Genomic DNA, 27,984 nt, shown 5'->3' on the forward strand with positions numbered 1-27,984 from the left:
CGGAGGCTTGTCCTCTTTTCTTTTTTTTTTTTTTTTTTTGTTGCCAGACACGAAATAGTTAACGGGAAGCTTTCAAGATGACCTCAGGAGGCCGTCAGGGCAAGGATCACGTGAATGCGGAAATACTTGTATCACGTGAGAAACCTCAGTCGGGCGCCAACCGCCTTCACCGACGACCTCTTCCACCCAGCAAATAGGGATTTACAGTTGAAGAGGACCAGCGATGCCGACAATGGCCTAGCCGGACGGATGAGGTTATTCCAGGGGAATAGTTCTTGAAAGGTGTCTCCACATGAACCTTCGTTGTCGACATTTACATCTCCTCGAGGAACATGGTCGTTAAACAAGACTGCGCGCTCGATGGTTGCTACTTTATGCTGGGATCACCCATTTATACGACCTATATTTCTGCGATTTCAAAGAGAGTACTCCGTATATCATTGTTAAACGTTCTACGGAGTAGCTAACCAATAAACACTCAAATCTGCCACTGGCGCTACCCGTGAACCAGGATAATTGTGCTTCAGCATTAAGAACCAAGCGAAAAACTATGAGCAGGAATCTGCTTTGAAAGCCGAGTGCAGGGCTATGGAGTGTGGAGTGCTTCCCTGATATTTAGGACGAGGTGAATGTACCGCCAAGTGATTCCCATCCAGTTGTCGATGGGCCCCATCTTCCATCGAACCACTTGTGGAACATGGCGTTATTTGTTCCTAGACCAAATATATCGAGTCGTCTCGGGCCCCAAGAGACAGCTGCTGGTGCGCTGTTGAAGACGCCACCGAGAGCCTCCCAATCATTCCATCTCGAGCCATCCCACCATTTGTGATACATTTGGTTGTCGGTCCCAATTCCGAAAATATCAAGCCGGTTGGCTTCCCACGAGACAACTGCTGGAGGGCTAGTCAAAACGCCCCCGAGGTTTTCCCACCCAGTCGTCGACGGACCCCATCGAGATCCATCCCACCATTTGTGATACAAGGCATTGTCCGTACCGACTCCGAAAATATCGAGTCGATTGGCACTCCAGGCCACGGCGACCGGCTGGCTGTTGAAGACTCCACCGAGATTTTCCCAACCAGTCTGCGATGGCCCCCAGCGAGAGCCATCCCACCATTTGTGGTACATCCGGTTATCGGTACCTAAGCCGAAGATATCAATTCGATTTGGGCCCCAGGAGACCGCGCTTGGAGGGCTGCTGAACACGCCTCCAAGATTCTCCCAATCCGTCTGTGATGGTCCCCATCGAGCGCCGTTCCACCATTTGTGGTACATTTGGTTGTTTGTTCCAAGCCCGAAGATGTCGAGTCGATTTTCGGCCCATGAGACAGCTGATGGGCGGGAACTGAAAACGCCTCCCAAGTTTTCGTACCCGGTAGTGGAAGGACCCCAAGCAGATCCGTCCCAATACTTATGGTACATTTGGTTATTGGTGCCTAGGCCAAAAATGTCGATTCTGTCGTCTCCCCAGGAGACTGCGGTTGGCTGGCTGCTGAAGGTACCTCCAAGGTACTCCCAGTCGTTCTGGGAAGGACCCCATTGTCTTTGATACCATTTGTGGTATAGGGCATTGTTGGTCCCCAGGCCAAACACGTCAAGTCGACCGGATGACCAAGATATTGCTGTAGCAGCGATACTGTGCAGAAGCTCGAGAGCCTGCGGTGTTGTTGCGGCAACGCGCATGATTGAACGTTTAAGCTTTTCTTCTTAACTCTAATGCACAAGCTCCAGTTAGATATCCTGAGCTGGTGGCACTATAAAAACTTGTTTGAATCCTTACCTTGTGGAAATCGAAGAAAAAAAGACCATGATCTCTGAAATCCTGTGTGGGAGATGACGGCCCTTTAATACTTTTTCCCCCGGCCTAGAACGAGGAGCGGTCGTGTCTGCAGTTCGTTCTGCGTAAAGCCATCATCGATACCTCTTTGTGGGAAATCGACTCGTTCGGCCATCTTCTTAGCTTAAACCTGGCCGGATGTAACACCAATACGAAGTCATGAGCCTAATTGGCAAGCCCAGAGCTCGACTCCTAAGATGAATCAAGAACTGTGCCGGCATTGAGCAGTGATCAGATTGTTTCGGCCAGTCCATTCCCGGGGCCACCGTGGCAGGCATGATTGAGGCACTTTACTGCATATGCGGAGGCACACAAAAGTTTCACAGGCCACCCCCAACCGAAGACTCGTCTATACCTACTTTTTGCAACCGAGCTAGTGGATACCAAGGAAGTTCCCTGATCTCCCTTGCAGAATGCTTGTATTGGCCCGTACAGGGATTTCAATGCTTTACCACCTATCCGTCAACCAAACCATGGACAACCCTTCATTTTAGCACCACTCTATTAGGACTACAGTCTGCAATTTTGTTACGGTAAGGCGCTTTTGGTAAACATTTAAACTCTCATGTGTCCAGCCTCCTCTAGAAATCATACAGAATACATAATCCGTGCATCCCACTGCGCGTCAGATTCCCTCATACATCCCGGAAAGCCCCAGTACCCACGGCCAAAATATCTGGGCAGGCGATACTTGAATGGCTCGATGGGTCTAGCCTTGGTCTGTTGAATGACATTGGCTCTGGGCGATATGTTGTATTTGCTCTGGGCCAAGGATCTGGATACCGGGAACCCTAACCGTTAACTAACTTTGCTTTCTGCTTTCCTTTTCAAGCTATTGAGTATTATGGTATTTTTCCCATGCCTATTCCTTGGCATGCACAGGCATTCGAGAGCCTCGGGCTTGGTGAGTCTCTTCAGGGAACCATTATGGCCGCCATAAACATCACAGCTTGAGTTACGTACTGGCAATTACATCCACGAAGGTCCCGATGTATCCCATGCCAACACGATATTGCACGACGACCTCAAATACTCGAATCACATTCCGTCTTCGCTTGTGTGCCATGAATTCTAATAAGCGAGGTGGAGCGGCGATGCCCCGAATGGAGTCATGATCCCGGCGGACCTATGCATAGTCGCTTTCACAACGACCCTAAAGGGACACTCAATCGATTACAAGGAAATCCGTCACAACACCTCATGGCCAATCGCAGTCTGCAGATATGCACTGACAGGCAACGAAAGCCTTGGGATGCGCGGGTAGGACTAGTCAAGCCAGTAATATACAACCAAGTCACATCGTATGCGCCTGGATTTCCTGGAAACCTTTCTTTGATGGCACCCTTAATACCTCTTTAAAAGCGATGGGCCAAGGAAAATACGGCGGACGACCTCGGAACTCGAACACACAGCATGTTCACAACGTGACAGCCTCTGTCATTTCTACCATTCCACCCGATCTATCATCCTTGGTTCCAGCATCTGCGTGGACTACTCTAAAAGCGCGACAGGTGAGCATCGACAGGGTTCCTAGAGGAAATATTCTACTGCTAAAACATAGTATCCGTGCCATCCCAGCTGGTAATTGGATACTCATAGGGCCACTTGATGCAATAGGCCCCAGGAAGGCCAGTTAAGCGAGATTTGGCAGCCTGGTTCAAAGTATCAGACGACAAAAATTCCCCGGGGCCTTTAAAGATACAACCTCCGGAGGTAAAAGAGGATACGGGTTGCAATCGTTCTTGGAATCACACGGGACGCCCTAGAAGCTGACATTGCTGCATATTTTGAAGCCAACAATGCAACCCGATCAGAACCAGACTACGTTCATATCACATTGGGTGGATAGGCGGTTAGCTGACCGACATTTGTCTATTTTACCAGGTTCAATTTCTCTAATGAGATAGTGGAAATATATCGAGTGACAGTAAACTGCAAGTTTACCGTCTAGGGATGTGTGGAATGATGTTTCGATTCGCTTTGATGTCTCACATTTGCATAGGCACCTCAATTCGATGTGAGTCGGCTCCGTATCGGTAGCCACTTTTGTAGCCACTTCCCCATTCTGGGGTTTCGTGCCTGTAAAGTCTGTTGAATGTCTTGTTGGGAATCCACTTATCCTATACTAGGGCAGTCTGATGAGAATCTGTGCAATGTTAGCAACTGACCTGGACCATGTTTGCAAGATCTTTCCAAACTTTTGGATACCCCATATTCCCGAAAACAAGGATATGGTTATCCTGCAATGGATAATTCAGGCGAATTTAGCAGTTCAGCTGCGCATTTCTCTCATTTTCTGCCATCCAAGTTCACTGTCTCTCTCCTAATCCTTACTTCTTTTTGGATTTACCGGAGATGTATATCATTCTGCAGTTAAAACCGTGAACTTCATTCCTATCTGCAATAGGGTTCGACCCAAGAGCAGCTTCACCGCTAATCCTCTCGAACTTCCAGTCCCGTAAGAACCTGGTGGGAGCCTATTTGCTCGAATTGTCGCTGGAAGGCTTGGCTAGGTGTCGTCGAGCATCCTGAGACAAGGGAAGCCTGCTCAAGAGTAAGGTAGGATGAAGAATAAAAAAAACCAGGGAGAGGGTTTTAAACACGGGTTTGGATGAATGCCACATTGTGACATTTCTCCGCCTGGATTTCAAATTGCAAACCCTACAAGCAGGTATGAATGACATGTGACTTGAATGGGGTCATTTACTGGCAGCTAATGACGGCTGGAATCTGGATCATGGTCCCGAAAGTATCACAATCGCGATAAGATCTAAAAATACTCGATCCCTTCTTGAATTTGGAAAGTGAATCATAGTACGGAGTACGGGAGTATGATGTATGTAAAAGTAGCCAAGAGCCATGATACACAAAGTCATGACACGGAGATTAGTTAGTTGCCCCTGACCCAAGCAACATTTACTCGAAACCGGGGAATCCCAACAAGAATCAATGTTCAGCAAATGGATGAAGAAACATGTCAACATTCAGCCACTGGTTTGGCACCTCTAGCATGCAACCTATTTAAGTAGAAAAAAAAAAATTGACACATGAAAATAATAAAGCAAAGATCTAGGGGAATCTTTCGGAAATCCAACAATCCAGTATATCGTTTCACACGCATGCATGCCAAATAAAAAGGCACAAAGACGGCGCCAAAAAAGAGTTAGCTGAATGAAGGGGAAGGGCTTGAGATCCAATTAATTACGTGGGTGGCAGCTCTGTCCCGTTCTTTGTGGCACTTCGCAATTCCTCCCGATAGGCGGCGAATCGGGTGGCCGCCGTGTTTTCAATACTCCGACGGCGACCCCAATCTTGGGGTTGCCGCTTCAAGAATGCTCCAACAGCACCAAGATAGCCTTCGTGGCGAAGGAAATAAGCTTGTTTTTCTCCCTTGGACCAGAATCGGATAGCATATGATAGGGTGTTCATGGTCTGGCGGTGACCCCGTATGAAGGAGCCACCAAAGTAGATGTGTTTGATCTGATGTTTTTCTGATTGTAAGTAGGCAATTTGGCCAATGTTATTACTAGAGACTGTCAGCTTTCAAAGGCTAGACTATGAAAAGGTAGTGTGCTGGGGTCACGGGGACGTACCTGATAGCAAAAAGCAAACTTCGGCTAATATCCTCACGGCGGAATTGCGAGACATCCCGTTCGGACTCCGAATCACTTTCGCAAAGGCATTCGCTACCCTGGGCACTGCGTTCTGCAAGGCGCTGCATCTTAAAAACCTTGCCAAAGGTGCTGGCGATGGTTGACGACTTGAGCCCAATCTTTGTATAGTCGGTCCCGTAGATGTCGCCAACCAGCATGTCGACTCCGCTATTATCTCCCAGTTCTGCCATTGCCAACATTTCGTCGAATGTTCGGGCACCAGTCAGTAGGGACATCAGCCCCCAGAAAGTGCCCCCACCGAGCGATGTGCCCCCGACACGTTCAAACCTTCTGGGAGCGGAGACTTTGACCATCGATACTCCGGATCCAATATTCACCAAGAGGTAAGGATAGACGTCCGGTCGTGCCTCAGCGAACTCCATGGGTGATGTCTCGCTGTAGGTGAAGACTTCGTTCGGAATTTCTGTGATAAAAAAATCCAGCCCTATACAAGACCTATGAGTTTCAAGCGATTCATCCACTCATCAGACGGATACTGTACCAATTATTAAACATTCCATCTCATCTTCTCTGATAATGTCCACTCCTAGTTCCTCCTTTAGCCGATCGTAGTATTTGTACGCACCTCCTCCGGTGGCCATGATGCAGAGGGGACCGGGAGCCGAGCCATTGAGCTTCCTGTGGTTCTCTTTTAATTGTTTTAAGAAATCGATACACAGATCGATGCGCTCGGTCTCGAAGTTCAGGAAGTTCAGCCTGCCGCCGTCGGCCGAAGAGCCAAGCTCCGGGGAGAAGTAGACGAGTTTCGCTAGCGACCCTCCGATCTAGGGTGGCGAAGAGGTAAGCTATTTTTAACCAAACACGCGGTCACGGGTAAAAGCTGCATGGAGCCGCAGTTCTGGAAGGGGTTTGGATGGGTTCAGAGAGCAGAGTGGGACAAGAGGAAAGGGAGCTTACATCGACGGCAACGTGACTGACGACATCGGTGTGATGGGGTAGCCGGATATCCTTGTGCTCGTAGTGAATTCCGTCCCGGCAGTCGAAAACAACACGGCTCTGCTCCGTTGGCTGTTCGTCGACGATGAAGGCGCCCTTCACGTTAATCTTCACGGATCCCGGATGCGAGATGGCCTCTTCGAGTCGCTGGACAGCAGCATGATCCTCCTGGAACGGCCGGTGGGGCTTTGTTCGGGAGGTATCCAGGTCCGCTGCTGATCTCTGCGACGACGACATGACTGATGCTTCATTTGCACTGGGGGAAGGGGAAAGCTGCTGTGAGCGGGCTATTTGAAGGGTCGTTTTGCTTTGGGGGCGTTGCGCGCTTTTTTGTTTTTTGGTTGAGCTGAATTGCGATGGGGGTTTCGCCGTGCCCACGCTTACGGCGTATATCTCCTTCTGGCCGGGCAGGGAGCTAAACCGCTGGATGATGCGCGACTTGACCGAGGAAACGCACGGCGGCGGATGGTGGACGGCGGACTTCTGGCCGAGGGATCCATGGTTTCGCCCGCCAGTCTTCGTCTCGCGCCGGCAAATGGCAACCAAGGAGTCATCTCGCCAGGCACAGCATAGCCATCGCATCGCTGCACTGCCGGGTCTTTCGCACACCGATCGATCTTGGGGTTTATCTGACCCTCGTTTCTTGTTGGGGGACGGGCTCTTGTCGCGTGCTCCGCTTCCGGTTCCGCACGTCGTTCGCCATAGATCACCATCCACTCCCGGGAAGATGCCGCACCAAAGCCTATCATCCCCTTGAGGGATAGCTACACTACGGATCTCATTACTGTTGAGATATATCATATGATAGAGTGTTTTCTCATCCTAGCCGTCTGACCAGCCAGTGGTATTTCTGCCGACTCTACGGAGTACGGAGTACCCCATCGCAATGGGGAGAGCGGTTGACTGCACAGAGAATGCCTCGTGCTTCGTCGACACCTTCAATCGGCCATATCGTGACCTGATGTGAAGCCTTCTTTCTGCCTGCATGCGAGCTTGGTCGAGGTTTCTTTCCCAGAGACACACCCGTGGGTTCTCTCCGTTGCGGCTGCCCTCCTACGAAGGCGACATGCAGCGGCCCTGCCTTGAAATCTTCACATCAACGTCAGCCCGGCGCCATCAGTCGGTGGCCACTGTTTGTCTTCTTCTTCTTCTTTTTCTTCTTGTTTCCGATGGACGCCGTATCTGTGCTAGTTGGAACATCTTCTGATATTATTCACCCGTACACGCTCCTCATCCATGCCTGTGGCACTGATAGATCGATGGACATTTTCCTCCAAGTCAACTTGTACTTTTACTTACATTTTTGATATAACTGCGATTGGGCGGTCCGTCTTCTGATTCCGTGTGTTACTGAGGCTCTTCGGACTGTGCACATTGCCTGACGGGTCGCAATGAGCCTGACCCTGCTTTTCCTTTTAGCCTGTGAAGTCAACGCGAATATAGTCTTCAGCCATGCTGGATTGTCATGCGACCCCACGCTTGCAACTGCTACAAGATGTATGCGGGGCCAGATCTGTTCCCCATACGGCACGTGAGTCTGCCATTTCATGCCTAACAAACTACGTTTTTGACGCCCAAGGATATATAGCTGTGAACCCAGCAGGGCAGCCCATGGTGCCAAAAGGCGCCCAGTGTCGGTAAAACTCGATACTATTTCTCTCCCCGAGTGCCTAGTGTCATATTCAAAACGCAAAATATCTCCAAGGCAGCTTCTCATTGATTATATTCCTGGAAGAGTCCGGACTGGTTCGGACCGAAAATATGGAAATAGGTTCGAAATAAGTCGATCCTACTGGTAAGTCATGCTTTTGCCAGTTTCTTGTTACTTCCCCAAACTATGGGGTACGGACTCCCACAGGAGGATCAGCGCGCCTAACCGTTACTTCGAAGTGTTTCTTAGACTGGAAGCGTTTACGTGATAAGGAAAAGGCCACTGATAATGTTTGCTGGTTTCAGGGAGAAAATACAACAGGGTCTCGCTTCGCCCCATGAGATATGTATGGAGCTAATCAACTCTACGGACCCCATATTCGAAGATATGTTCCCAAGTAATGAGCAGCCTGTGGACGAGCCATTGCTGCGTCCCGCTCCTCCGAAAACTCCGGCAGGTGACAGTGATGGTAGTACTCTGGTGACCAATAATGGTCATTGCGGATCTGCGCATAAAAATATGGTCTGTGGGGATTGGCCAAAAGGCAGCTGCTGCTCCCCGTTTGGCGTGAGTTGACACCCTGTTATACTCCAGTTATGAGCTAATCTTATCTTAGATATGTGGAAATACAACTTCACACTGCGGCTACGGTTGTCAATCAGGCGCGTGTCTTAGTGAAGACGCCCTCAAACCTCCTGCTCTTATACGCTTTCGACCTAGCCGCCTACCCGGGCAATTTCACATCATAGGTCGATCTGGTGTACCTCCAATGATTGCCGTTCTTCTACAGAATGGACGAGTTGCCTTTGCCGATAAAGTTGAAAACTATACCGAAGTGGTATTAGAGAACGGGAGATACGCCTATTCTACGGAGTTTGACCCGATAACGAGTTCGTTGGCTCCTCTAAGTTACAAGGTTTGGAATTCTATACCGAGACTCCAAGTTAAGCCGGCTGACATTCGCTTTCTAGACAAATGTATTCTGCAGTGGTGGAACTTTCCTAGCAGATGGACGGGTGCTATCCGTTGGAGGGAACGGTCCATTGAAATGGATGGATCCGACCGTTGATGACGGCTTCAGAGGGATTCGATACCTAGAACGGCGGTTTGATGACGACAATTTCGATGGAACACCCTGGGAAGAACCTGGGCATCAATTGTCGACAGGTAGATGGTATCCAACCGTACAGACCCTTTCTGATGGCCGGGTGTTCGTGGTCTCCGGTAGTTTAAATGGCGATGATCCAAGTGTCATGCGGAACAACAACCCAACATATGAACTTCTTGACAAAAATGGATTCCCATCTGGGAACAGTGTCGAACTATCAATTCTTGATGAAAATCAACCATACTATATGTATCCGTTTCTCCACCTCTTAAATGATGGCACCGTGTTTATTTTCGTTTCCAGGTCAGCAGAGGTTTTCGACGTGGACGCTGGAGTTACCGTTAAGACTCTTCCAGACCTACCCGGAGATTATCGAACATATCCAAACACAGGAGGAAGCGTACTTTTGCCCCTTCGGAGTGCGAACGGATGGGAGCCGGAAATCATTATTTGTGGTGGCGGCGCTTTCCAAGATATCGACAGTCCTAGCGATCCAACGTGCGGACGTATCCGACCTTTATCAGAAGAGCCTAGATGGGAATTAGAAGCCATGCCAGGCGGAAGAATCATGGGTGAAGGGATTTTACTACCTGATGGGACTGTCATCTGGATCAATGGCTGCAGAAATGGTGCTCAGGGGTATGGCATAGCGGAGAACCCTATCTACAATCCTTGGATTTACCGTCCGCAAGCGCCTCCAAAGAAGCGATGGGCTATCGGAGGGACAAGTGAAGTGCCGCGGATGTATCACTCTGTGGCCCTCCTATTGCTTGATGGGACCGTCCTTGTCGCAGGTTCCAATCCCGTCGAGCAACCTCTTCTGGTTACAAACCCCAACGATCCAATGCTTGCCTTTCCCACTGAGTTCCGCGTTGAAATCTACACGCCTCATTACTTTATGGACGGGAAAGCTGACCGGAGACCACGCAAAATTGTAATTTCGAGCAGATATCTTGAGCCGGATGGCAATTTTGATATCACTTTCCATAACCGACGGCCAGCGCGAAAGCTGTCAATTGTGCTTTACCACGGGGGATTCGTCACGCATAGTGTTCATATGGGGCATCGAATGCTCTACTTAGATCATCAAGGATGGAAATCCTGGAGGAAGAAGCAAAAGGTATCAGTTAAGATGCCACCAACTTCTAGTGTTGTCCCTCCGGGTCCTTATGTGATTTACGTACTCGTCGATGGCATACCGGGTGAAGGGCAGTTTGTGATGGTGGCATGAATTGAACCACGAGAATTACTCCGATGGGGACTTCAGCCATCAAGCGGAACTGCACTTGACCCAAGATCATGAGGGTGTTTTGAACTACCATACGAAGTAGAATGGGGTCGACAATCAAAAAAGCTGTTGTAGGATAAACCCGATTTGGGATAAATTTGTAATTACATCTTAGATTGGCAAGCCCTTAGGGCGTCTACGAATAACAGCAACCAGTTTGTTCACGTCTTCGAACGATCATCTCTCGTCCGGTTTTCGGTGGTTTGCGAGACCCAACCGCTGCCAAGTCCCGCCAATTTTGTGCCAACCCCAGGGTAGGCTACGAGCATCCAACCTAAAAATGCGCGATTTCCTCTCGGGGGCTTCTCAGGGAGCTCTGCAGGCGTCGTCAACAGCCAAGTTTATACATATATTCAGATATAATTGCCAGACAAGGAAGCATGAAGATGTCTGGGCACGACTAAACAACAAATCATGTCACCAATCTGCCTGGGATTTGATCTTCAAGCCCTGGGAGTTATATACCGTTCCTCTCTCCCGGGACATATGACATATGAAAGGCCGCTGCCCAACCTAATGTCTTCAGGTTGAGTGCTGCACCAGGTCTTTCGATGGGATACCGGCAATATATCCGTGCTTTTTATCGGTCCGAATCTCCTCTTCGGTGGTATTGTGCCAGGCCGGTTCGATACCCTTGAGCCTGCTCTCTGTCCTTCATCGGGCTCAGCGTCATACTGCCGGTATAGCCAAATAGAAACCTAAATGTCTTTCACGCTCAGCCGAGTAGCCCAGACTGCTTTGTGTACTAGAGATTTGGCAGGTCGTTACCCCACAAGGCTGGTATGCATGCTGGCTATTTCCTCCATTCCATGGAGTGTATGGATGCTGCAGATGGCCGGCTGTCGGCCGCCTTTTCGAGTTGTGGTGAATGGAGCTCTCCCACAGTGTACTACTATCTCGTCGTCCACCTCACGGCGGACTGTATTACCCAAATGGGAATGCCCCGCCCCTCACGCTCCACGAGACTGATATCCTGATATGCTTCTTCCTCTTCTTTGTATGAATCTCTGGGCTTCTTCTTTATATTATTCCTCTTCTCTCCATCCAGTTCACTCTGTGTTGTTTCTGGGGAGTTTACTGGTATCCTCCTTCATGCCAGTCGGCTGCTGACATTAGGATATTGGAGTGAACCAACCGAAAGTCACCCAGCAGTCGTGAAAGATATGCACCGTTCATTTCTTGTTTCTCTTTGTTAAAACACCCTCTACTCTGCCTGTTTATGTCACATGCTCCTGTTGTGTTCCTGTCGCCCCGGTTTCCCATGAACAACGTGTCTACGGAGAACCCACAACAAGACCCAGACCAATACTAAGGTCAAAACCTGGACACTGGATCTTGTCCTTCCTCTCTTTTCTTTGTATCTTGAAACCTTTTTTTAGCTTGCAAAAGAGTCAGGCTTTTGCTGTGATCACTTTAGGTTAGTCTTTGAACTTCTCACCATCAGCAGTCCTTAGATAGACACCTCTCACACGGTGTGTGCTATCGTCTCAACATTCACTGCCCATACTTGGGCTGAGTGAGTTTTGCTGCTGAGCTTCTTCACCAGGAGCTCTTTTTCATTAACTCACTTTTCAACTTTCTAACCCTATCTCTGACTGTTTCACTTTATTTTTCTCTGGCAGGTCCAACACAACACTGCTTCTTGTCTGCACAGGGGCTTCACTTGTCTATATTTTCAAGGTGAGTTTCGTCTTGACTTTTGGAGTGAATCCTGTCTTTGCTTTTCAAGTGAATTTTGTCTCTACTCTTTGAGTCATGCCTCTACATTTGAAGTGAATGTTGTCAATTCTACTCAATTGACTTTCGTCGCAGCTTTTGAGTGAATCTTGTCTGTTTCCTTCAAGTGACTTTTCGTCGCAGCTTTAGAGTGAATCTTGTCTGTTTCCTTCAAGTGACTTTTCGTCGTAACTTTAACAGTGAATATTGTCAGTTCTTCTCAAGTGACTTTCGTCGCAGCTTTAGAGCGAATCTCGTCCGTTCTCTTCAAGTGAGTTTCGTCTCTATTTAAAGTGAATCTTTCCTCTTCATCTCCTCTCTTCTTAAAAGCATCTACTCTCTCTTTCTTTTTTTCCCCTCCATCTTTTGGTTTTTATAGCCCTCATCCCTTAGACAACCCTTCCAGCTTTTTGAGGCTTTAATATATCCTGCTCCTTAGACTCTCTCTTTCTAACCTCATCGCCTACCTTGACACTGCTATTCGACCTTTTGGGCGCTGACTTGAAGTCTTTAGCGAGATGGCAGCTACTGAATCCGGCTCTCCTCGCATGGAGGCCAAGGGAATGCCCGACGCTCCAAAGTTCAACGGAAACATGAATTCCGAGGCGGCCGCTTTGGCTCGCGAAAAGGGCTGGGCCGAACCTCAGCATTATAATTACGCGACTTACAATGCTAGTCCGCTCACTGGCGGTGCGACAAGCGGAGAATATGAGGCACCTACTTGGGCTTCGACTGCCGCCAAGTACGAATGGAAAGACGAATATGGCGATGTGGGCCCGCGAAACGAAGAACTTGAACAGATGCTCTTCCGTGATGAGTATACCAACCGCGCTGGCAATCTTTTCGAGAAGTAAGTCACTTTGAGTCTTTTCAAAGGAAATGCCCTTGGCTCAAACTGAAACCCTTAGTTTGCGTGAGATCAAGGTTACCGCTGAGACTACTCATCAGCCTAACCCCATCAAGAGTGTAGGTTTTCAAAGTGATCGTGTCCATTTTCCTGCATGGCAAAACTGACATAGGCCCAGTTCGACGATGCCGGACTTCACCCAGTCTTGCTTGAAAACGTGAAACTTTGTGGCTATGAGGTCCCTACTCCGGTTCAGGCCTACTCTATTCCAGCTGTCATGAACGGCTATGATTTGATCGCTGTGGCTCAAACCGGTACGGGTGCTATTGATAATTCCTCTCGTTTGAAAACGTTTAGCTTGCTCATTATAATCGTTTCTAGGCTCCGGCAAAACTGCTGCTTTTTTGATTCCGGTTCTCTCCAAGCTGATGGGAAAGGCGAAAAAACTTGCGGCCGCACGTCCAGACCTTACCAATGGTTTCAATGAAAGTGTCGACTCCGTTCGTGCAGAACCGCTCGTCCTAATTGTTGCGCCGACACGCGAGTTGGCAACTCAAATTTTCGATGAAGCTCGTCGCCTTTGCTATCGCTCCATGCTTCGTCCCTGCGTCATTTATGGCGGTGCTCCTGCTCGTGAGCAGCGCATCGATTTGCACAAGGGATGTGATATTCTTATTGGAACTCCAGGAAGAATCTTGGATTTTATGGGCAGGAACAGCCTGCTGTCCCTCCATCGCGTCAAGTATACTATCATCGATGAAGCAGACGAAATGTTGCACTCTAACTGGGAGCGTGAATTCACTCAGATCATGTCTGGTGGAGGTAGGTGTCTCAATGTAATCTTTGTGGGAAAAGCCAAAGGAAAATTCTAACACTGATTTTAGATGTCAACGAGGATGCAGACCATTGCTACATGATGTTTTCTGCTACGTTCAACAAAGAATGTCGCCAAGTCGCTCGTCGTTTCCTTTCCATTGACCATGTCCGTATCCGCATTGGTCGTGCTGGAAGTTCTCACCTGAATGTCACCCAGCAAGTATGTTATATATTCCTTTCCACACCACACTATATGGATTATCTGACACCTGTTGACACCTGTAAGGTCATCTACACCGAAGATGATAAGAAGAAGAAGGCTCTCTACGACTTGATCCTGTCTATCCCGCCGTCTCGTACCTTAGTCTTTGTCAACAACAAGCAGCAGGCAGATTTGCTGGATGATTTTTTATTTAACAATGGTCTTCCAAGTACTTCTATCCACTCTGATCGCACTCAGCGTGAGCGTGAAGATGCTATGTATGCTCCTCTTGATTCTTTTAAAGACATGATCATTCTGACGAGAAAATGACAGCCGTGCATTCCGAACTGGTGTTTGCCCCATCATGGTTGCTACCGGCATTTCTGCTCGTGGCCTGGATATCCGTCATGTTATGCATGTTATCAACTTTGACTTGCCAAGCGTCGAACATGGTGGTATTGACGAGTATATCCACCGCATCGGTAAGATACTCGACATTTATTGAAGTTACCATTCCTAGTTCCTAATAACTATGCCAGGGCGCACTGCAAGAATTGGAAACGAAGGACTCGCCACCTCTTTCTACAACGACGGTCGCGACTCCGCCATCGCAACGGACTTGGTCAAGGTTCTTCTCGAATGCAAGCAGCAAATTCCGGACTTCCTCGAAACATATGTCCCAGAAAACGGCGAAGTTGAGTGGAACGACGACACAGATGGTGAAGACGATGACTTGGACGTTGCAGCCACCGATGCAGCTTGGGGCGGGGAGAACGACGGTTGGGATGCACCTGCTGCGCCGGCTCCTGTCTCGAAAACCGACGATTGGAACGCAGGCAACACTGGCGCCGCTTGGTAAAAGTGATGCATCCTTCCGGCCTACTCAAAGCTCTCTGGGATACACTTTCTTTTTTTTCTTTTCTCCTTCACCGCCCTCGGCTTGCTTTTCGAATAGTATGGGAACAGGAATAAATGGCCGCTCAAGAATCTAATAACTTGTCCTATCAAGGAAACATCACTCACACAATATGGACAACTTGGCGGGTGGATGAATTCTCTTGGGTTTTCTCTATTCCTTGTCCCCATTTTTTTCTTTTTTGAAGGTCTTGACGGCATAAAGATTGATTTTGTTTCGGAAATATTTTCAAAAAGACTTACAGAGGCTCCAGTTGCACTTGGGAATCCGAAAGCGAGAATAAGTTGAATCTGATGCAATGGGCCTTGATAATCCAAATAGTTCATTCGAAAAATAGAAAAAAAAAATATTAGGGGTTTCTATACGATCTATTTCCATGGAACTTTCTGTTTCATTTACTTCTTCACCATGACGTTTTGTATTTTTCTGACACCCTCCAACTTCCGTCTTGCCCAATTTTCTCTCATGTTGAAGGGTCGATTAAACATTCCTGGTAGTACTCGGAACGAATTTGCGTGGGATCTATCGAATCTGACATCTAGATCATGTAGGCTTCTGGCTTGTAGGTAGGAAAACGCCTCCTCCAACAGCCCGGTTCCAATGCCCTTCTGGCGATAGCGGCGTCCTACGGTCCATGCGCGCACCAATACTGGCTGCTCTCCCTGCGTCTCTGCCTTCGACTTCGGCGAGGATGGTATTCGTAGAAGAATCGTGCCAATAATTTCATCGCCGTATTTAGTAACGAGGAAGACATCATCTGTGAGTGGGCTGACTGGGGTAGAAGGGTCCTTGGCCTCGCTTTTCAGCCATTTCCAGGTTCCAACGCGTGACGCCTCTTCGAGGTACGCGCTGGTCACCCATTGCACAAGCACGAGCAAGATCATTATGCATCCTGCGCCGGTAGTGCCTACAAACGCCAGGTCGCCCAGTGATTTTCCATGGGACTGATATTTTCCGGCCAGGGATATAAGAAGGACTAGTGCAGTGATGCAGAGTGGATGTGATATCAGGGATTTTGCAGCAATTTGGCGTTGCTGGGCCACACTATCGGCGATGAGACGAAGGGCAGAGATCTTGTCATCCTCTGAGATGGCGGGATATGTGACGAGCTGGGGAAGATGCTCAAGGGTATCAAAGTGAGGTGTGGATTCGGACATTTTTGCCGAACAAGAATATCTTTTTGTTTTCCTTGGGCTAGAGGCAGGTATTCTCAAGAAGCAGCTGCAGTAAGCTGTCTCCCTGCAGAGAAGACGCTTCGTTTATTAAATGCGGGATTACAAAGTACACCGCCGTTATCCATGAATACACGTCCCTCCCACCGCGCGAACGCCGGCGGAAAACCGCAGCACGAGTTGCCAACGTGCTCACTTGCCGCTTCGGGATGCAGAGATTGACGGTTAAGCCTTGCCAAGGACGGCATTTCTTGGCGCCGAGAGCCCGCCCAGCAAGCGTCGGAGCCCACGTGCGCTGGCGACGCCCGCTCTGTGGAAAGGGAGGTGGGTCTTGGCATCAATCAACGGAGTGCGCGGGTCAAGCTTCTCGACAAGCACGTTCCCAAGACGGGCAAGACGCCGGGAGCATGCTTAGCGCGGGTGAGCCGTGCATAATATGCACGTCCCCGCCAGTTGCAAAAATGCCGCGCCGGCTAAGCCAACGCCGAAAGGAAAAGCCGCCTTGACTGCCTTGCGACCCTGTGTGGGTGGGAAAAATCCCTCGCCCATCTGCTCACCACGTGTAGACGACGGGCTTCGGCTATCAGAGGGTGGACCTTCACCACCCGAGGGCCCTCTTTTCATATAAAATCCTACTTCTCGCAGCCTCCATGCTCTTCGTCGACCTTTTTCCATTCCAAAGCAGCTCCCTACCACTCTGCATCTCCAAATTTGCGCCGTTCTTTCTGAGGCCACCTTTCAGGTCATAACCTCAACTGAGGGCTCGCACAGGCCATACATGGCGACACTCACTGCTGGCGGTAACTCCGCCTTCAAAAATTTCCACAACCAGTTCGCCCATATCCAGGATCCAAATGAACGCAGACGCCTAGCTCTTGCAGAAATCGACAAGGCACCCTTTGGCTGGTATCACATTCGCGCTATCGTCGTTGCCGGAATCGGCTTCTTCACTGATGCCTACGACATCTTCGCCATCAACTTGGCCAGTGCCATGTTAGGTGTCGTCTTCTGGCTCGATGCCAAAGATAAACCAGGGAAGATCCCTTCTAGTGCTGACACCGCGATCAAGGTCGCTACGTCTGGGGGGACGGTCATTGGCCAGGTTGGGTTTGGATGGCTTGCCGATGTCGTCGGTAGAAAGAAGATGTATGGTCTTGAGCTGATGGTCATCATCTTCGCGACTCTCGCCCAAGCGTTGTCGTCCGATTCTCCTGGTGTTTCAATTGTTGGTCTCTTAATCTTCTGGCGTGTAATCATGGGGATTGGAATTGGTGGTGATTATCCTCTTTCGTCCATTATCACATCAGAGTAAGCTTCACGATATCTCAATTGGTCTGCATAGCAGGTTCTCTGGACCATCTGCTGACCGTTGCATCCTTCAGATTCGCAACTACCAAATGGCGAGGTGCCATGATGGGTGCAGTCTTCGCCATGCAGGGAATTGGACAGTTTGCTGCAGCTTTGGTCGCCTTGATCGTCGCAGCTGGCTTCAAAGAGTCCCTGAAAACAGCGGAAAGCGAAAGCCAGTGTTCTGGTGTTTGTCAAGTCGCTGTGGATAAAATGTGGCGTGTGGTCATCGGTTTCGGCGCTGTTCCAGGCTGCATTGCTCTCTATTATCGCTTAACAATCCCCGAAACACCACGATACACCTTTGATGTCCAGCGAGATGTCGTCAAGGGCGCTGAAGATACCAAAGCATATATGCTGGGTAAACCTGAGGGAAGCCCGGACGAACTCCAGCGCATTGCCACATTGGAGCAAAGCCAAAGCCAACTTCAAGTGCCAAAGGCGAGCTGGTCAGACTTCTGGACGCACTATAAACAGTGGAAACATGGAAAGGTTCTCTTGGGAACTGCGGGCTCTTGGTTCTTCCTTGATGTTGGTATGTATAACGCCAACAAATTTCACCTGGAAACAACGCGGCCTGCAGCTAACGTAGCCAACATCTAGCCTTCTATGGACTCGGCTTAAATAACTCGATCATCCTTTCTGCAATCGGCTACACTGGCGGTAAGGACATGTACGAAATTATGTACAATACCGCAGTGGGAAATTTGATCCTGATTTGCGCCGGCGCCATTCCCGGATACTGGGTCACCGTCGCTACCGTCGACACTCTTGGGCGTAAACCGATTCAGATCATGGGCTTTACAATGCTCACGGTGCTCTTCATTGTCATCGGCTTCGCCTACGACAAACTCCTCCACTCGAACAACGGACTCTTGGCCCTCTATGTTATCGCCCAGTTCTTCTTCAACTTCGGGCCCAACTCCACCACTTTCATCGTTCCTGGCGAATGTTTCCCGACCAGATATAGATCCACGTCTCATGGCCTCAGTGCTGCTTCAGGGAAGGTGGGTGCCATCATTGCGCAGTGTGTGTTTGGCCCTCTAGTCTCTCGGGGAGCAAAGCCAGGGTCATCCGAGAAGCCTTGGCTCAAGCACGTCATGCAAATATTTGCTTTGTTCATGCTGTGTGGACTGATTACCTCCTTCCTCATTCCTGAAACCAAGAGGAAGACCTTGGAGGAGCTGGCGGGTGAAGTTCCGGAGACGCCAAACTATGACCCAGTAACGGCTGGTCATGCAAGAAGAGAAGGGCAGCAGGTAAAAGGTGGAGAGGAGACGCCAGAGACTGTCTCTCCTGATATGCAACCGAATGAGAAGCATACGACGATTGTTTGATGCCCTTGCACATTTCCTTGTTAAAAATGAAAACGTCTAATGCTGGCTTTGGCTGCTTTAATGTGTCCATGGCTTTGATCCTCAACGAAAAGAGGAGTACTTTCGGTGTTTTCTAGCGTTTTCACCTGTCTGCCCAAATCTAAGTTACGACTGAACTAATTCTTGTCCATATTTTCGAGATCTTATTAGCGATGGAATCTCATGAATATACATACCTTAATCAGAGAGTAGCTTCACAGAGTCTCGGTTTTAGCCACTTAGAACTGATGTAGCGTACCTGTAGAACGGCCCGTAGACATCGCATGAACAGGCTCAACGCATCCCGCGACGTCCGCTGAAGTTCCTCCGCATGGCATGGGGCTTTTCGACACTATCAAGCCACAGTTGCTGAGCCACACATAAGTAACCAGTAACTACTTGATCAGCAGCCACGAACTCCAGCCCCTTTTACTCCTGTAGAGGGCGTCTATAGGCTCTCCCAGGTTCGCCTTTGAAACGTCTATCACCAGATCTGTTTTGGGTGCGCTTCTCTGATAAAGCGTAGAATACTCGAGCCGATGCCACTTCGGACAGGGAGTTTAATCAGCTTTGGAACCGGGTTCTGCTCCTCGCATTCTGGGGGGAAACAACGCACTAGAGGTTGCGGGCTAGCAATTGCGGCCTTGTTTCCATTCTTCGGGATGGACTTTCTCTCGCCTGCGGTTACCGGAGAAATGGCCACAGGATAATTTGATTTTGCATCGCTTGTTATCCCTTTTCCTCTGCCTCTTCCCGCTTGACCTCTCCATTTTTCGGTATAGCAGAGGACGAATACTTGGACGCCTGTGTTTTCCCGCTAGGATTTTCTGATTGTATCTCTATCAAGCAGAATAGCCGGATTATCAATAGTTCTTTATTTCAAGATGGCCCCCGAATGCCTGGTGGCTGTTTACCGGGCTGTGACCCTCTGCTTGGCGCTTTTGAATATTTCCATCTTTGCAGCTCCAATGCGGCCGTTCGTAGAACCTCTGGTTATTGATACCTTTGACGTACCCGGATCCAACAACCTCGGAGGATGGGCCGGGCCAGATGAAGGAATGCCGGCCGAATACGGTCCTGGATACTTGCATCTTACTCCATCAGATCCAGATATGAACTTCCACACCAGACTCGGCCCTTACTGCTTGGATATGTCGGAGTACATGAACATGTATCTCCACATCTCTTTCTCCGGCACCGATAAGTTCACAGTTTCTCTTACGCAGAACAACGAATGGTGTGATCAAACCAGAGCCCCTTATCCCGAAACGTGGGACTCTCTCGAAGCAGCGCGTTACTCTGCCGGTGGGCACATTTACATGCCGCTTCACCACTTCAACATCGATTTCTCCCGGGTTAACTCTGTCGCCTTCAACGGTTTCTATACCAGGGAGCCGGCGATACTGTATAAGGTTGAGATCACGTCTGATGTGCCTGAGGATTTTGAGGTTCCAGTCAAGCTTCCTAGTGGCACATTGGCTGTCAAATGCAAGCGACCCAATTCCTTTGCCTTTGGGATCGATGATGGTCGTCCAGAGTTTGCACAAGAAGTGATCCAGATATTAGAGGAAGAGCATATCAAAGTTACCTTCTTCACAGTCGGAAATGGGCTGCTAGATCAGACGTCAAATTTCACGGAAACATACCGTGACATGTTGTCCCGTGGTCATCAGGTCGCTTTGCACACATTCTCTCACCCTGCGTGAGTGCTTTCGTCGACTCCGTAGCACTGTTTATCCTAACGGCTGGAATAGGGTGGAAGGACTTTCCTCGCTTGAAGAGATTGATTCAGAAATAACCGAAAACATCAAGGTCATGAAAGAGCAGTTGGGAATTGAGAGTAAGTTTCCCCCGACCAACACACTTCCTGCTTACCTATCCTCACCAAATTTCACCAGGCCGATATTTCCGACCTCCGTTCGGTGTCGTTGGTGCAAGGACTAGGCAGCGACTCGCCGAACATATTGAAAATCCGTACATCATCACTTGGAGTGTCGATATTGAAGACTGGCTTTGGGCGCACTCACCAACTCCCGAGAAGCAGTATGAAGCTTTCAAACGGGATCTCGAAAAGGGTGGTGATCTCGCTGTCATGCATTTCTTGCATCGCTCCACGGTTGATTATTTCAAAGACGTCTTTCAGCTTGTCAAGGCAAGTGGCAAGCAGATCATGAGGGTAGATCAATGCATGGAGGACCCGGATGCTCCTCCGTTGAAGGACAGCTCATGAATGATTGATCTGTAGTATGGTTGACCAGTCCATGTTTCAGCTGGGCAGCGGGGCGATTCATGTATTATTTTACTCGAGCACGCCCGTAGGTCGTAATAAATTGAGTCATGGCAAAAATGGAACCGAGGATCCCACGTAGTCCTCTAGAGTTCGAGAATCAAACGTGTATAAAGTAACAAAGTATGCGAAAATGGAACCGCGTAGCGGTCCATTAGACAACCAATCCACTTTGTAGTATGTATGTAGGTTGGAAAATCTAGGAACAATTGCAAAGCTAGGAAAAGAAAGAACAATTGCACGGTACAATATATCCAAAAGGAAGCGCGCCCACCAAAAGTCATAATAAATCTACTTTCAAAGAGGTGCTTTCAAGGGTGCCGGAGGCCCACACCTAGGTGGAAAGTGTTTTCTTTCTGTTAGGTCTTTTTCTATGCATCGTGACATCATTTCGTCTCCTTGGTTTTTGCTCTTTCGATCATAACTGTATGCATCTTCTTTAACTCCGGGATGATTACGCTCTCGATCTCAACCTCCTTCTGAGCGTGCTCGTGCGCGGCGGCCGCGGCCGCTGCCGCGGCAGCAGGTGACAAACCAGCCTGAAGTCCAGCGCTCATTCCCGGCAACGCACCACTCACACTTCTTCTCGGCCTAGGGATCCGGATCCAGCGCTCCTGAATGGCGCCGTCGGGCTTCCTGCTCACGAAGACGACTTCCCATTTCCGATTGGAGAGGAGGTTGCCGATGACGAGGTGGTGTGAGTAGCGCTGGAGTGCCTGTTCTGATTTCAGAACGAGAAGGGCCGGGTCGGTCTCGAGCTTGAAGCTGACGATCATGGAGCCGGCCGGGGCCCAGCCGTTCACGAGGCGGTGGAGGAACTTGGGTACGGGGTCAAGGTCAACGACGAGTTTCTTCTGATGTTTTGGGGGTCCGTTGGGGTCGTTGAAGCCGGTGTAGATGTGATCTGGGAGGATGGCGGAGGTGCTTTCGGGGACGGTGTGGGCGGCTGTGTCGGGTTTGGTTGGTGCCTGGCCGGGAATGGGGACTTCGTTGGAAGATTGGATTTTGTGTTCGGCCATTCGGTCGCGGGGAATGAAGAAATCGGATACGGCGGCCGCGAGGTAGAAGAGCGCGTTGACACCGAGGGGTTGCATGAGGGTTGCTAGGGCGCGGAGCTCGTAGAGGTATTCGGTTACGGTTGTGAATGGCAATAAGAGAAGAAGATTGTTTTCTTTGGCGTATCGATACTGTCGCAGGACCTTACGCATATCATCCTGATACTCAGTCCGCACCACGATAGGTCCATGTTCGGTGTTCTTTTCGCCAATTGTTGAAGAGAGCGACGAGGATGCCGACTGCGAGGGGGCTTCGTCCATGAAATCAAGAAAGCAGTTGGTTGAGTGACTGTAATGGCGCGAATAAGGAAGCAGACTGAACTGTCGATGTAAGAAGATCACAGCGTAGCCCTCCTGCAAGAAGTATTCGGCCGATGTAGCGCCACGAGTTCCGGCAGAGAAATTGTCGATGAACCTGACCGTCTGTGCCTCAAGAGGCACCGTGGTGCCGCCAGATGTCACCAGCACCACTCGCCGACCGGCCTCCACATGCCTATTTATGAACGCTCGCGCGATTGTAATATGGGTCTGGAGGTGGATGGGCGGGGGATTCGTCTTGAAATAGTGAGATTCCATCTCATCGGGGCTCAAGGAGTCCATAGGAACGGTTTTGGCGGCCATTGGCAGATTGTTATCGGGCTAAAGCTCCGGAACGAGTGTATTGAAATCAAATCTGCCAATCGAAGTCGGGGGGCAAAGATTATGCCAAACGTTCAGGTTGGACGAGCGATGAAGGATTGAACGGCAAGTCTGAGGATATTCGACTAGGAATTCGCTCTCACTGCAACGTCGTCCCGGGATGGACGTGAATTGGCGAGCTGCTCGAGCGTGAGGCTGAGGGCTGTCAGGACCAGATACTACTTTGTATATTCTATCATTGGCGGGGCACGCAAAATCTTAGATCGCCGAAGTCGGTCTCGCGAAGCAACGCTAGAGGGGGGAGGGAGAGAGCGAGCAGGAAGAGAGCAGAAACACCGCTAACAGACAGGGAACACCAACCACCAGGAGATAGCACAGACGATGAGCGGGCGTCCTTCTTCTCCCGGGCTGTTTTCTGGCTGCTCCGGCGGGTTGTTTGAAGTTGCTCGATTTTAGCCTCGGAATTCCGGCTGCGGGGTTACGTCATCTCGGAGTCCGGAGAAAGGAAGATCCGTGAACCAAGCCGGGCACCTGATGCAAATCTTCTGCCGAACTGCGTTGCGAACTGCGACCTCCAGCTGGGATTTCGATGGAGAAGCCTGGAGTGAAGAGTGGCATAGCTTAACAGATCATAGATACCTACTCCGTAATGCTTGGCTGAATGTGCTCATCCTACTAGCGACTCCTCCATTCTGCATATGGCTAAGCAACGCCTCTTCCAAGGCCGATTGAGTCACGCTGGCATCTACATGTCACAGAATGTCAGCATGTACTCCAAATCGAAGCACACATCTAGTCCTCTCTATATGTAGTATGGTCTCTACGTACCATCCAGGTCGCTGAAGCTACTGCCCATGCTGGGTGTGCCGTCGCTGCGTTTGCCCTGATGACGTGGGCTCAGACGTGCCAGTTCGGCGGTCCGTCGCGGACTTAGCGCTCCAAGCCGGGGATGCCTCCGCTGCACATCGTAGCCGGACGAGGTAGATCCTATTCCTGAACTGGTAGTACTGGTAGACGCTGTTGCCGTAATCTCCCTGTGCAGCGACTCTCGCGTCCTGTGGCTCTTGTCGGGCTCCTGGCGAAGGGTGGCCCCTGGGTCATTTTCCGCTGTGGGAGCGGGCCGCTGGCACACATTTTCAAAGGGTAGAAACGCCGGCGACTCTTCATCATCCTCGTCTTCATCCATTTCGGTATTTCGGGGTCTATGCAAAGAGAATTTGCCGAACCGTTTGAAAGGGATACCGGGTCCGGCTGAACTGTCAGAGTCCGATTCAGACGATGACATCGGCTCAGGACTCTCCTCGCCTGCAGGAGGCTCTATCGCTGAGCCCTGTGTGTGAAGATCGTATTTCACGTCCATTGGTGTCTTGTCATTTGGTTCTCTTCCTTGAGGAGTATGGGATATCGCTGGCTTGGAGGAGAGAGCGCGCACAGCCGCAATCTGACCGGGAGGGACAGTTGATGAAGGCGCACGGGAGTGAGACACTAATTCTCGTCAGTTTCTAAAGCCATATTCGTCGCCTCGTGAACCCTACGAACCTTGGGGTTTGGCTGACGTCGGCGGAGTACTTGTATCTGGCCGTGGGGTACCTTGACCTTCACGTTGCTGGCTCGACAACCTAGAAGTGACTGGAGATCCTAAGACACGTCAACCGTACGTCCTTCGTACAAGATCCCACGAAACATACCACTGCTGCGACCCCTAGTCAGCGCATGGCCGCCAGTAGCATGGCTTCCGGAAGTGGTTACCGGCGTTGGAGCAGGAGAAGCCGGTTGCTGGTGGCCAGCTCTTAGTATTTCTGCTCGAACTTGTGCCAGTCGATGGCCATAGAGCCATGCTGCTTGCTGAAGAAGAAACGGGAGCGTAACGTCCAGTTGAGAAGCACTTGCGTCAAGGTTAGATGAAGCCAGTCCGTAAACACAAACAAGGGGTATTACAGTGCATTCCCTAGAAGCAAGTGTCTGTTAGCCTCGTTTCACTCTGCCAGGATTGCTTGAGCTTGTCACAATCTTACAATCTACCGGCTTTGATGGCTGCAGGAGCACCTCCCATAGCACTCGATCTTTCGCAGCGGTCCAGTCAGGCTGGGGAAAACATTAGCATCCATCGGAGAAAGACAGTTGTTTTTCTGCGGACGGCCTACCGGGGGTGGATCAACAAAATCGCCGCGGGGGAAAGGGAGCCGGACGATCACGGTGAACCGCGGGTCCATGATGGGTGTAGTCAATCGTGAACTTCTCTGCTCTGCAAAAGCGAAACTGTTGGGTAGTATCTCGCGATCGCAACGTTCAGTTCCGCACTGGCCCTGCAGCTCCCTCGACGAAAGGTCATCTGGGGCCAAGCTGCAGCCCGATGACTCAGCACACGAGATCGTGGGAAAACAGCCTTTCGAGCGTTGTGTTTGAGCGCCAACCCGATCCATGGATGATGGGCCCGACAAACAGGACCCTGTGCAAAAGCGCGCCGTCCCTGGGTTGCCAGTAGTGAGCGTCGGCCAGGGGAGCGGCTGGAGATCCGCGAACCCTGGTTTGGCCTGGCTCCCAGTTGATCGGCGACCAAGACTCCTGTCTCAGGGCTAGCGTGTTCCTTTTTTTGGCCGCGATGGCTTGACGGTGCGGAGTTCAGATGATTGGCAGCGATGATCACAATGCGCACAACAACCAGCCGAGACATCTCCTTCACTTTCCCAGTTCACGATTGTCTTGCATTAATGCCTAATTACGCTTGCTTATTGCACTTCGAATCCTATACCGATTGCGGGTGTTGGACGTTTACGAGCTATCTTGTCTAGAGTAAAGCAAGAGGTTAAGTTAATCATGACCGCGACTATGAATAGCGCCAGTAGCCCTGTATGTATGATGCCTTCGCCTTCACCACCTCCAACCAACTCCAGGTGTGCTAACGTTCAAGTTTCCCGGAAGGCCCAGTTCCAATAAACGCCTCATACATGTTTAGGTTGCTGGCCAATTGAGCTTCCATTTTAACGCCCGTTCCCTACTTCCCATGTCTCCTCTCATCTATTGGCATTGCAACCTTGCCGACGACATATTCTTCGAGCTCTCATCAGACGCGTGTTTCCGAGTCCAACCGCTCTTGTACGCCCCGCTGATACCTGAGCTTGCCGATGGATTTGACAAGGCCATCAACTTGCGAACTTCAGGGCAATGTTCGCTCTTTGCAGATTTCCTCCGCAGACGAAAGTAATTACTGCGAAGCCGTTCTGCTCTTACCCGAAGGCCAAACTGAAGATAATGTTGACAACCGGCTTCTTGGTGATGCAAGGGCGCTTGGCCTGACCGTCTGTAACGATGGCTCCGGCTCTTATTCCACGGAGGATCCTAGAGAAGGGAATGATGAAAGTTCAATTTCCAGTCAATATGCGCTGCCATCCACGGTTACCCCGTCCCCGACCCGAATGCTATCTTCCTTCTCTACGCCTTGGTCTCTAAAGGAACGCATATCAAGCAGTCGACACTCCATCGCCTCGTTGTCCACATGCCCCACGACTTGCAGCATCAGCGAATCGGAGCCAAGGCAATCAATTGCTGACTTCCGTCCCACAAGACACTCTCTCAACCTCGAAGGCATCGATAGGGGATTTAAATTCGGCCTAAAGCATGCAATTTCCCGAATTCCAAACCTTCGCAGACGGAAAGGGTCTGCACTTGGGATTCTTCCTTCAACCACGCCATCAGAGCTCAGCTCGAGCCCATCCAATGGTCTTCGTGACATACGACAAGGAAGAAGCCTAGACATCAACACCACCGAGTCTTTAGCCAGTAGGGACACTCTTGCACCAATTGACGAAGGGTGTCTGCGGCGGAGTTTAGTCACTCCGGAATTAAAAGCCATGCGTGCCGCTCATGAAGGTCAGATGCAGAGATATTTGATATTTCGGAGGAAGATGTTGGTACCCATTTTGCGTGGTCATCGTCGCACTCTCGAGGAGACTAAGAGCCGGCATATTAAGGCCGTGGAGGATTTGGTCGCGCAGGTAATGATAGCTCCTATATAAACCGGAAATTCTTGACGTCTAATTCTTGTATAGAATTCCCAGAAGGCTGTTCGTCGAGAAGAGCGGGACCTGATGGCGGAGCTTTCTTTGACTGAAGACTTCAAGCGTGAAAAGCAGGCCTTGCAGAGCCGCATACGTTATATGGAAGCTTATTTCATAACCCCACCGCCAGAAGCGCAACTTGGAGACAACAGCGCAGAGTCCCGATTACCGCAGCGGAGATACAGCAAGGAGTATAGAGACCTCCTCCGGCAAAAGCAGCACGAACTTGCCACAATAGACTCTCTACACGAATCAAAGATCAAGGTTCTTCGAGATACGCAGGCGAAGCATTACGAAAATGCTCTGAAGAAATGGGAACAGGCCGTTCGTCTTCTTGAAGAAGCTAATGAGCGCGACCTTCGTGATCTAGAAAATCGTTGTCGCGAAGAAAAAGATGTCGCTCTTGGCTGGCTCGAAGCCAAACGAGCTCGTCTACAGGCAAGATGGGTGCTTGAAGAAAGTATTCTTCGAAAGAAGCTCGAAATCGATACCCAAGAATATTACAGCCCTCTTCCGAAGTTATCCTTTGGGGATATCGGAGATGATACCTCTATTGATAGAGCGCGCCCTAGCAATGATCAACAGACCGTTGGGCGGATAGCATGCGAAACCCCTGAAAAACGACATTCGTGACATCTCTCCCATCACATCAAACCTAACTAGTTCTCCGCTCCCATATACTCCATATCTCTCCGGAAAGACCTATTTCACTACTATCGTTGTTTTACTGCGTATTCTCGGACATCTTTGTTACCTTGATATCCTCATTCACAACTCATATGCCCCACATATCCATTGCATTTATGGGAAGTTTTTGTTTTTATTTTTTCTTTCGCTTGCACATACTTTGCTCATGATGATACCCACTTCAGAGCAACTCTCTGTTATTTGCTAATGTTATGGATATACTTCTACTCCTAGGAGAGCTAATTTTGCAAATAACGGCTCCCAGGCGTCCTATCCGGGTGCTGAGTATAATGTCTATAGATATGCCCCATGGCATATCATCATAATGCAAAAACTAATCACATAGGTTTTTGCTAGGAAATAATATCTTAATATCATGACAAACAAACCTTT

The 27,984-nt window shown here is 49.8% G+C and overlaps 12 protein-coding genes across 12 annotated transcripts; 6 read left to right on the plus strand and 6 right to left on the minus strand.

Annotated features, from left to right (window-relative positions):
• Positions 1-510: 510 nt before the first annotated feature.
• On the minus strand, positions 511-1,803 carry CIMG_00345 (carbohydrate-binding protein). The gene has a single exon (XM_012358779.1). It carries the CDS (start codon positions 1,681-1,683, stop codon positions 616-618), a length of 1,068 nt encoding a protein of 355 aa, XP_012214202.1. The 5' UTR covers positions 1,684-1,803; the 3' UTR covers positions 511-615.
• A 191-nt stretch (positions 1,804-1,994) lies between these two features.
• On the minus strand, positions 1,995-2,903 carry CIMG_12884 (uncharacterized protein; the record flags this gene model as incomplete). Its single annotated transcript, XM_004445902.1, has 4 exons — positions 1,995-2,029; positions 2,197-2,292; positions 2,479-2,628; positions 2,801-2,903. 4 exons carry the CDS (start codon positions 2,901-2,903, stop codon positions 1,995-1,997), a joined length of 384 nt encoding a protein of 127 aa, XP_004445959.1.
• CIMG_10533 (uncharacterized protein) lies at positions 2,439-3,610 on the plus strand (the record flags this gene model as incomplete). Its single annotated transcript, XM_012358810.1, has 2 exons — positions 2,439-3,348; positions 3,455-3,610. Exons 1-2 carry the CDS (start codon positions 3,202-3,204, stop codon positions 3,608-3,610), a joined length of 303 nt encoding a protein of 100 aa, XP_012214233.1. The 5' UTR covers positions 2,439-3,201.
• Positions 3,611-4,688: 1,078 nt separating this feature from the next.
• Positions 4,689-7,248, minus strand: CIMG_00343 (pantothenate kinase; the record flags this gene model as incomplete). The annotated part of the gene is made up of 4 exons (XM_001246571.2): positions 4,689-5,363; positions 5,431-5,935; positions 5,993-6,275; positions 6,409-7,248. 4 exons carry the CDS (start codon positions 7,246-7,248, stop codon positions 5,039-5,041), a joined length of 1,953 nt encoding a protein of 650 aa, XP_001246572.2. The 3' UTR covers positions 4,689-5,038.
• CIMG_00342 (glyoxal oxidase) lies at positions 6,945-10,437 on the plus strand (the record flags this gene model as incomplete). Its single annotated transcript, XM_001246570.2, has 5 exons — positions 6,945-7,978; positions 8,036-8,242; positions 8,338-8,665; positions 8,715-9,014; positions 9,070-10,437. The coding sequence occupies exons 3-5, from the start codon at positions 8,387-8,389 to the stop codon at positions 10,435-10,437; spliced, it is 1,947 nt and encodes a 648-aa protein (XP_001246571.1). The 5' UTR covers positions 6,945-7,978; positions 8,036-8,242; positions 8,338-8,386.
• A 2,291-nt stretch (positions 10,438-12,728) lies between these two features.
• CIMG_00341 (DEAD/DEAH box RNA helicase) lies at positions 12,729-15,057 on the plus strand (the record flags this gene model as incomplete). The annotated part of the gene is made up of 8 exons (XM_001246569.2): positions 12,729-13,060; positions 13,119-13,176; positions 13,236-13,371; positions 13,439-13,879; positions 13,942-14,093; positions 14,160-14,353; positions 14,409-14,557; positions 14,615-15,057. The coding sequence occupies 8 exons, from the start codon at positions 12,729-12,731 to the stop codon at positions 14,932-14,934; spliced, it is 1,782 nt and encodes a 593-aa protein (XP_001246570.2). The 3' UTR covers positions 14,935-15,057.
• Positions 15,058-15,386: 329 nt separating this feature from the next.
• Positions 15,387-16,513, minus strand: CIMG_00340 (acetyltransferase; the record flags this gene model as incomplete). Its single annotated transcript, XM_001246568.2, has 1 exon — positions 15,387-16,513. Exon 1 carries the CDS (start codon positions 16,146-16,148, stop codon positions 15,387-15,389), a length of 762 nt encoding a protein of 253 aa, XP_001246569.1. The 5' UTR covers positions 16,149-16,513.
• Positions 16,514-16,851: 338 nt separating this feature from the next.
• CIMG_00339 (phosphate:H+ symporter) lies at positions 16,852-18,847 on the plus strand (the record flags this gene model as incomplete). The annotated part of the gene is made up of 3 exons (XM_001246567.2): positions 16,852-17,471; positions 17,546-18,045; positions 18,114-18,847. Exons 1-3 carry the CDS (start codon positions 16,942-16,944, stop codon positions 18,845-18,847), a joined length of 1,764 nt encoding a protein of 587 aa, XP_001246568.1. The 5' UTR covers positions 16,852-16,941.
• Positions 18,848-19,749: 902 nt separating this feature from the next.
• CIMG_00338 (polysaccharide deacetylase) lies at positions 19,750-21,095 on the plus strand (the record flags this gene model as incomplete). The annotated part of the gene is made up of 3 exons (XM_001246566.1): positions 19,750-20,567; positions 20,620-20,705; positions 20,764-21,095. The coding sequence occupies 3 exons, from the start codon at positions 19,750-19,752 to the stop codon at positions 21,093-21,095; spliced, it is 1,236 nt and encodes a 411-aa protein (XP_001246567.1).
• A 443-nt stretch (positions 21,096-21,538) lies between these two features.
• On the minus strand, positions 21,539-22,828 carry CIMG_00337 (phosphopantothenate-cysteine ligase; the record flags this gene model as incomplete). The annotated part of the gene is made up of 1 exon (XM_001246565.1): positions 21,539-22,828. The coding sequence occupies one exon, from the start codon at positions 22,826-22,828 to the stop codon at positions 21,539-21,541; it is 1,290 nt and encodes a 429-aa protein (XP_001246566.1).
• Positions 22,829-23,475: 647 nt separating this feature from the next.
• On the minus strand, positions 23,476-25,364 carry CIMG_00336 (uncharacterized protein; the record flags this gene model as incomplete). Its single annotated transcript, XM_001246564.2, has 7 exons — positions 24,991-25,364; positions 24,862-24,931; positions 24,785-24,794; positions 24,535-24,731; positions 24,386-24,484; positions 23,675-24,331; positions 23,476-23,591 (listed from the first exon to the last, which is right to left on the minus strand). The coding sequence occupies exons 1-7, from the start codon at positions 25,057-25,059 to the stop codon at positions 23,476-23,478; spliced, it is 1,218 nt and encodes a 405-aa protein (XP_001246565.2). The 5' UTR covers positions 25,060-25,364.
• CIMG_00335 (uncharacterized protein) lies at positions 25,353-27,975 on the plus strand. Its single transcript, XM_001246563.2, has 3 exons — positions 25,353-25,696; positions 25,769-26,841; positions 26,896-27,975. The coding sequence occupies exons 2-3, from the start codon at positions 25,972-25,974 to the stop codon at positions 27,535-27,537; spliced, it is 1,512 nt and encodes a 503-aa protein (XP_001246564.1). The 5' UTR covers positions 25,353-25,696; positions 25,769-25,971; the 3' UTR covers positions 27,538-27,975.
• The last annotated feature ends 9 nt before the right edge of the window (positions 27,976-27,984 follow it).

The sequence above is a fragment of the Coccidioides immitis genome (assembly GCF_000149335.2).
Source record: "Coccidioides immitis RS genomic scaffold supercont3.1, whole genome shotgun sequence".
NCBI classification, from domain to species: Eukaryota; Fungi; Ascomycota; class Eurotiomycetes; order Onygenales; family Onygenaceae; genus Coccidioides; species Coccidioides immitis.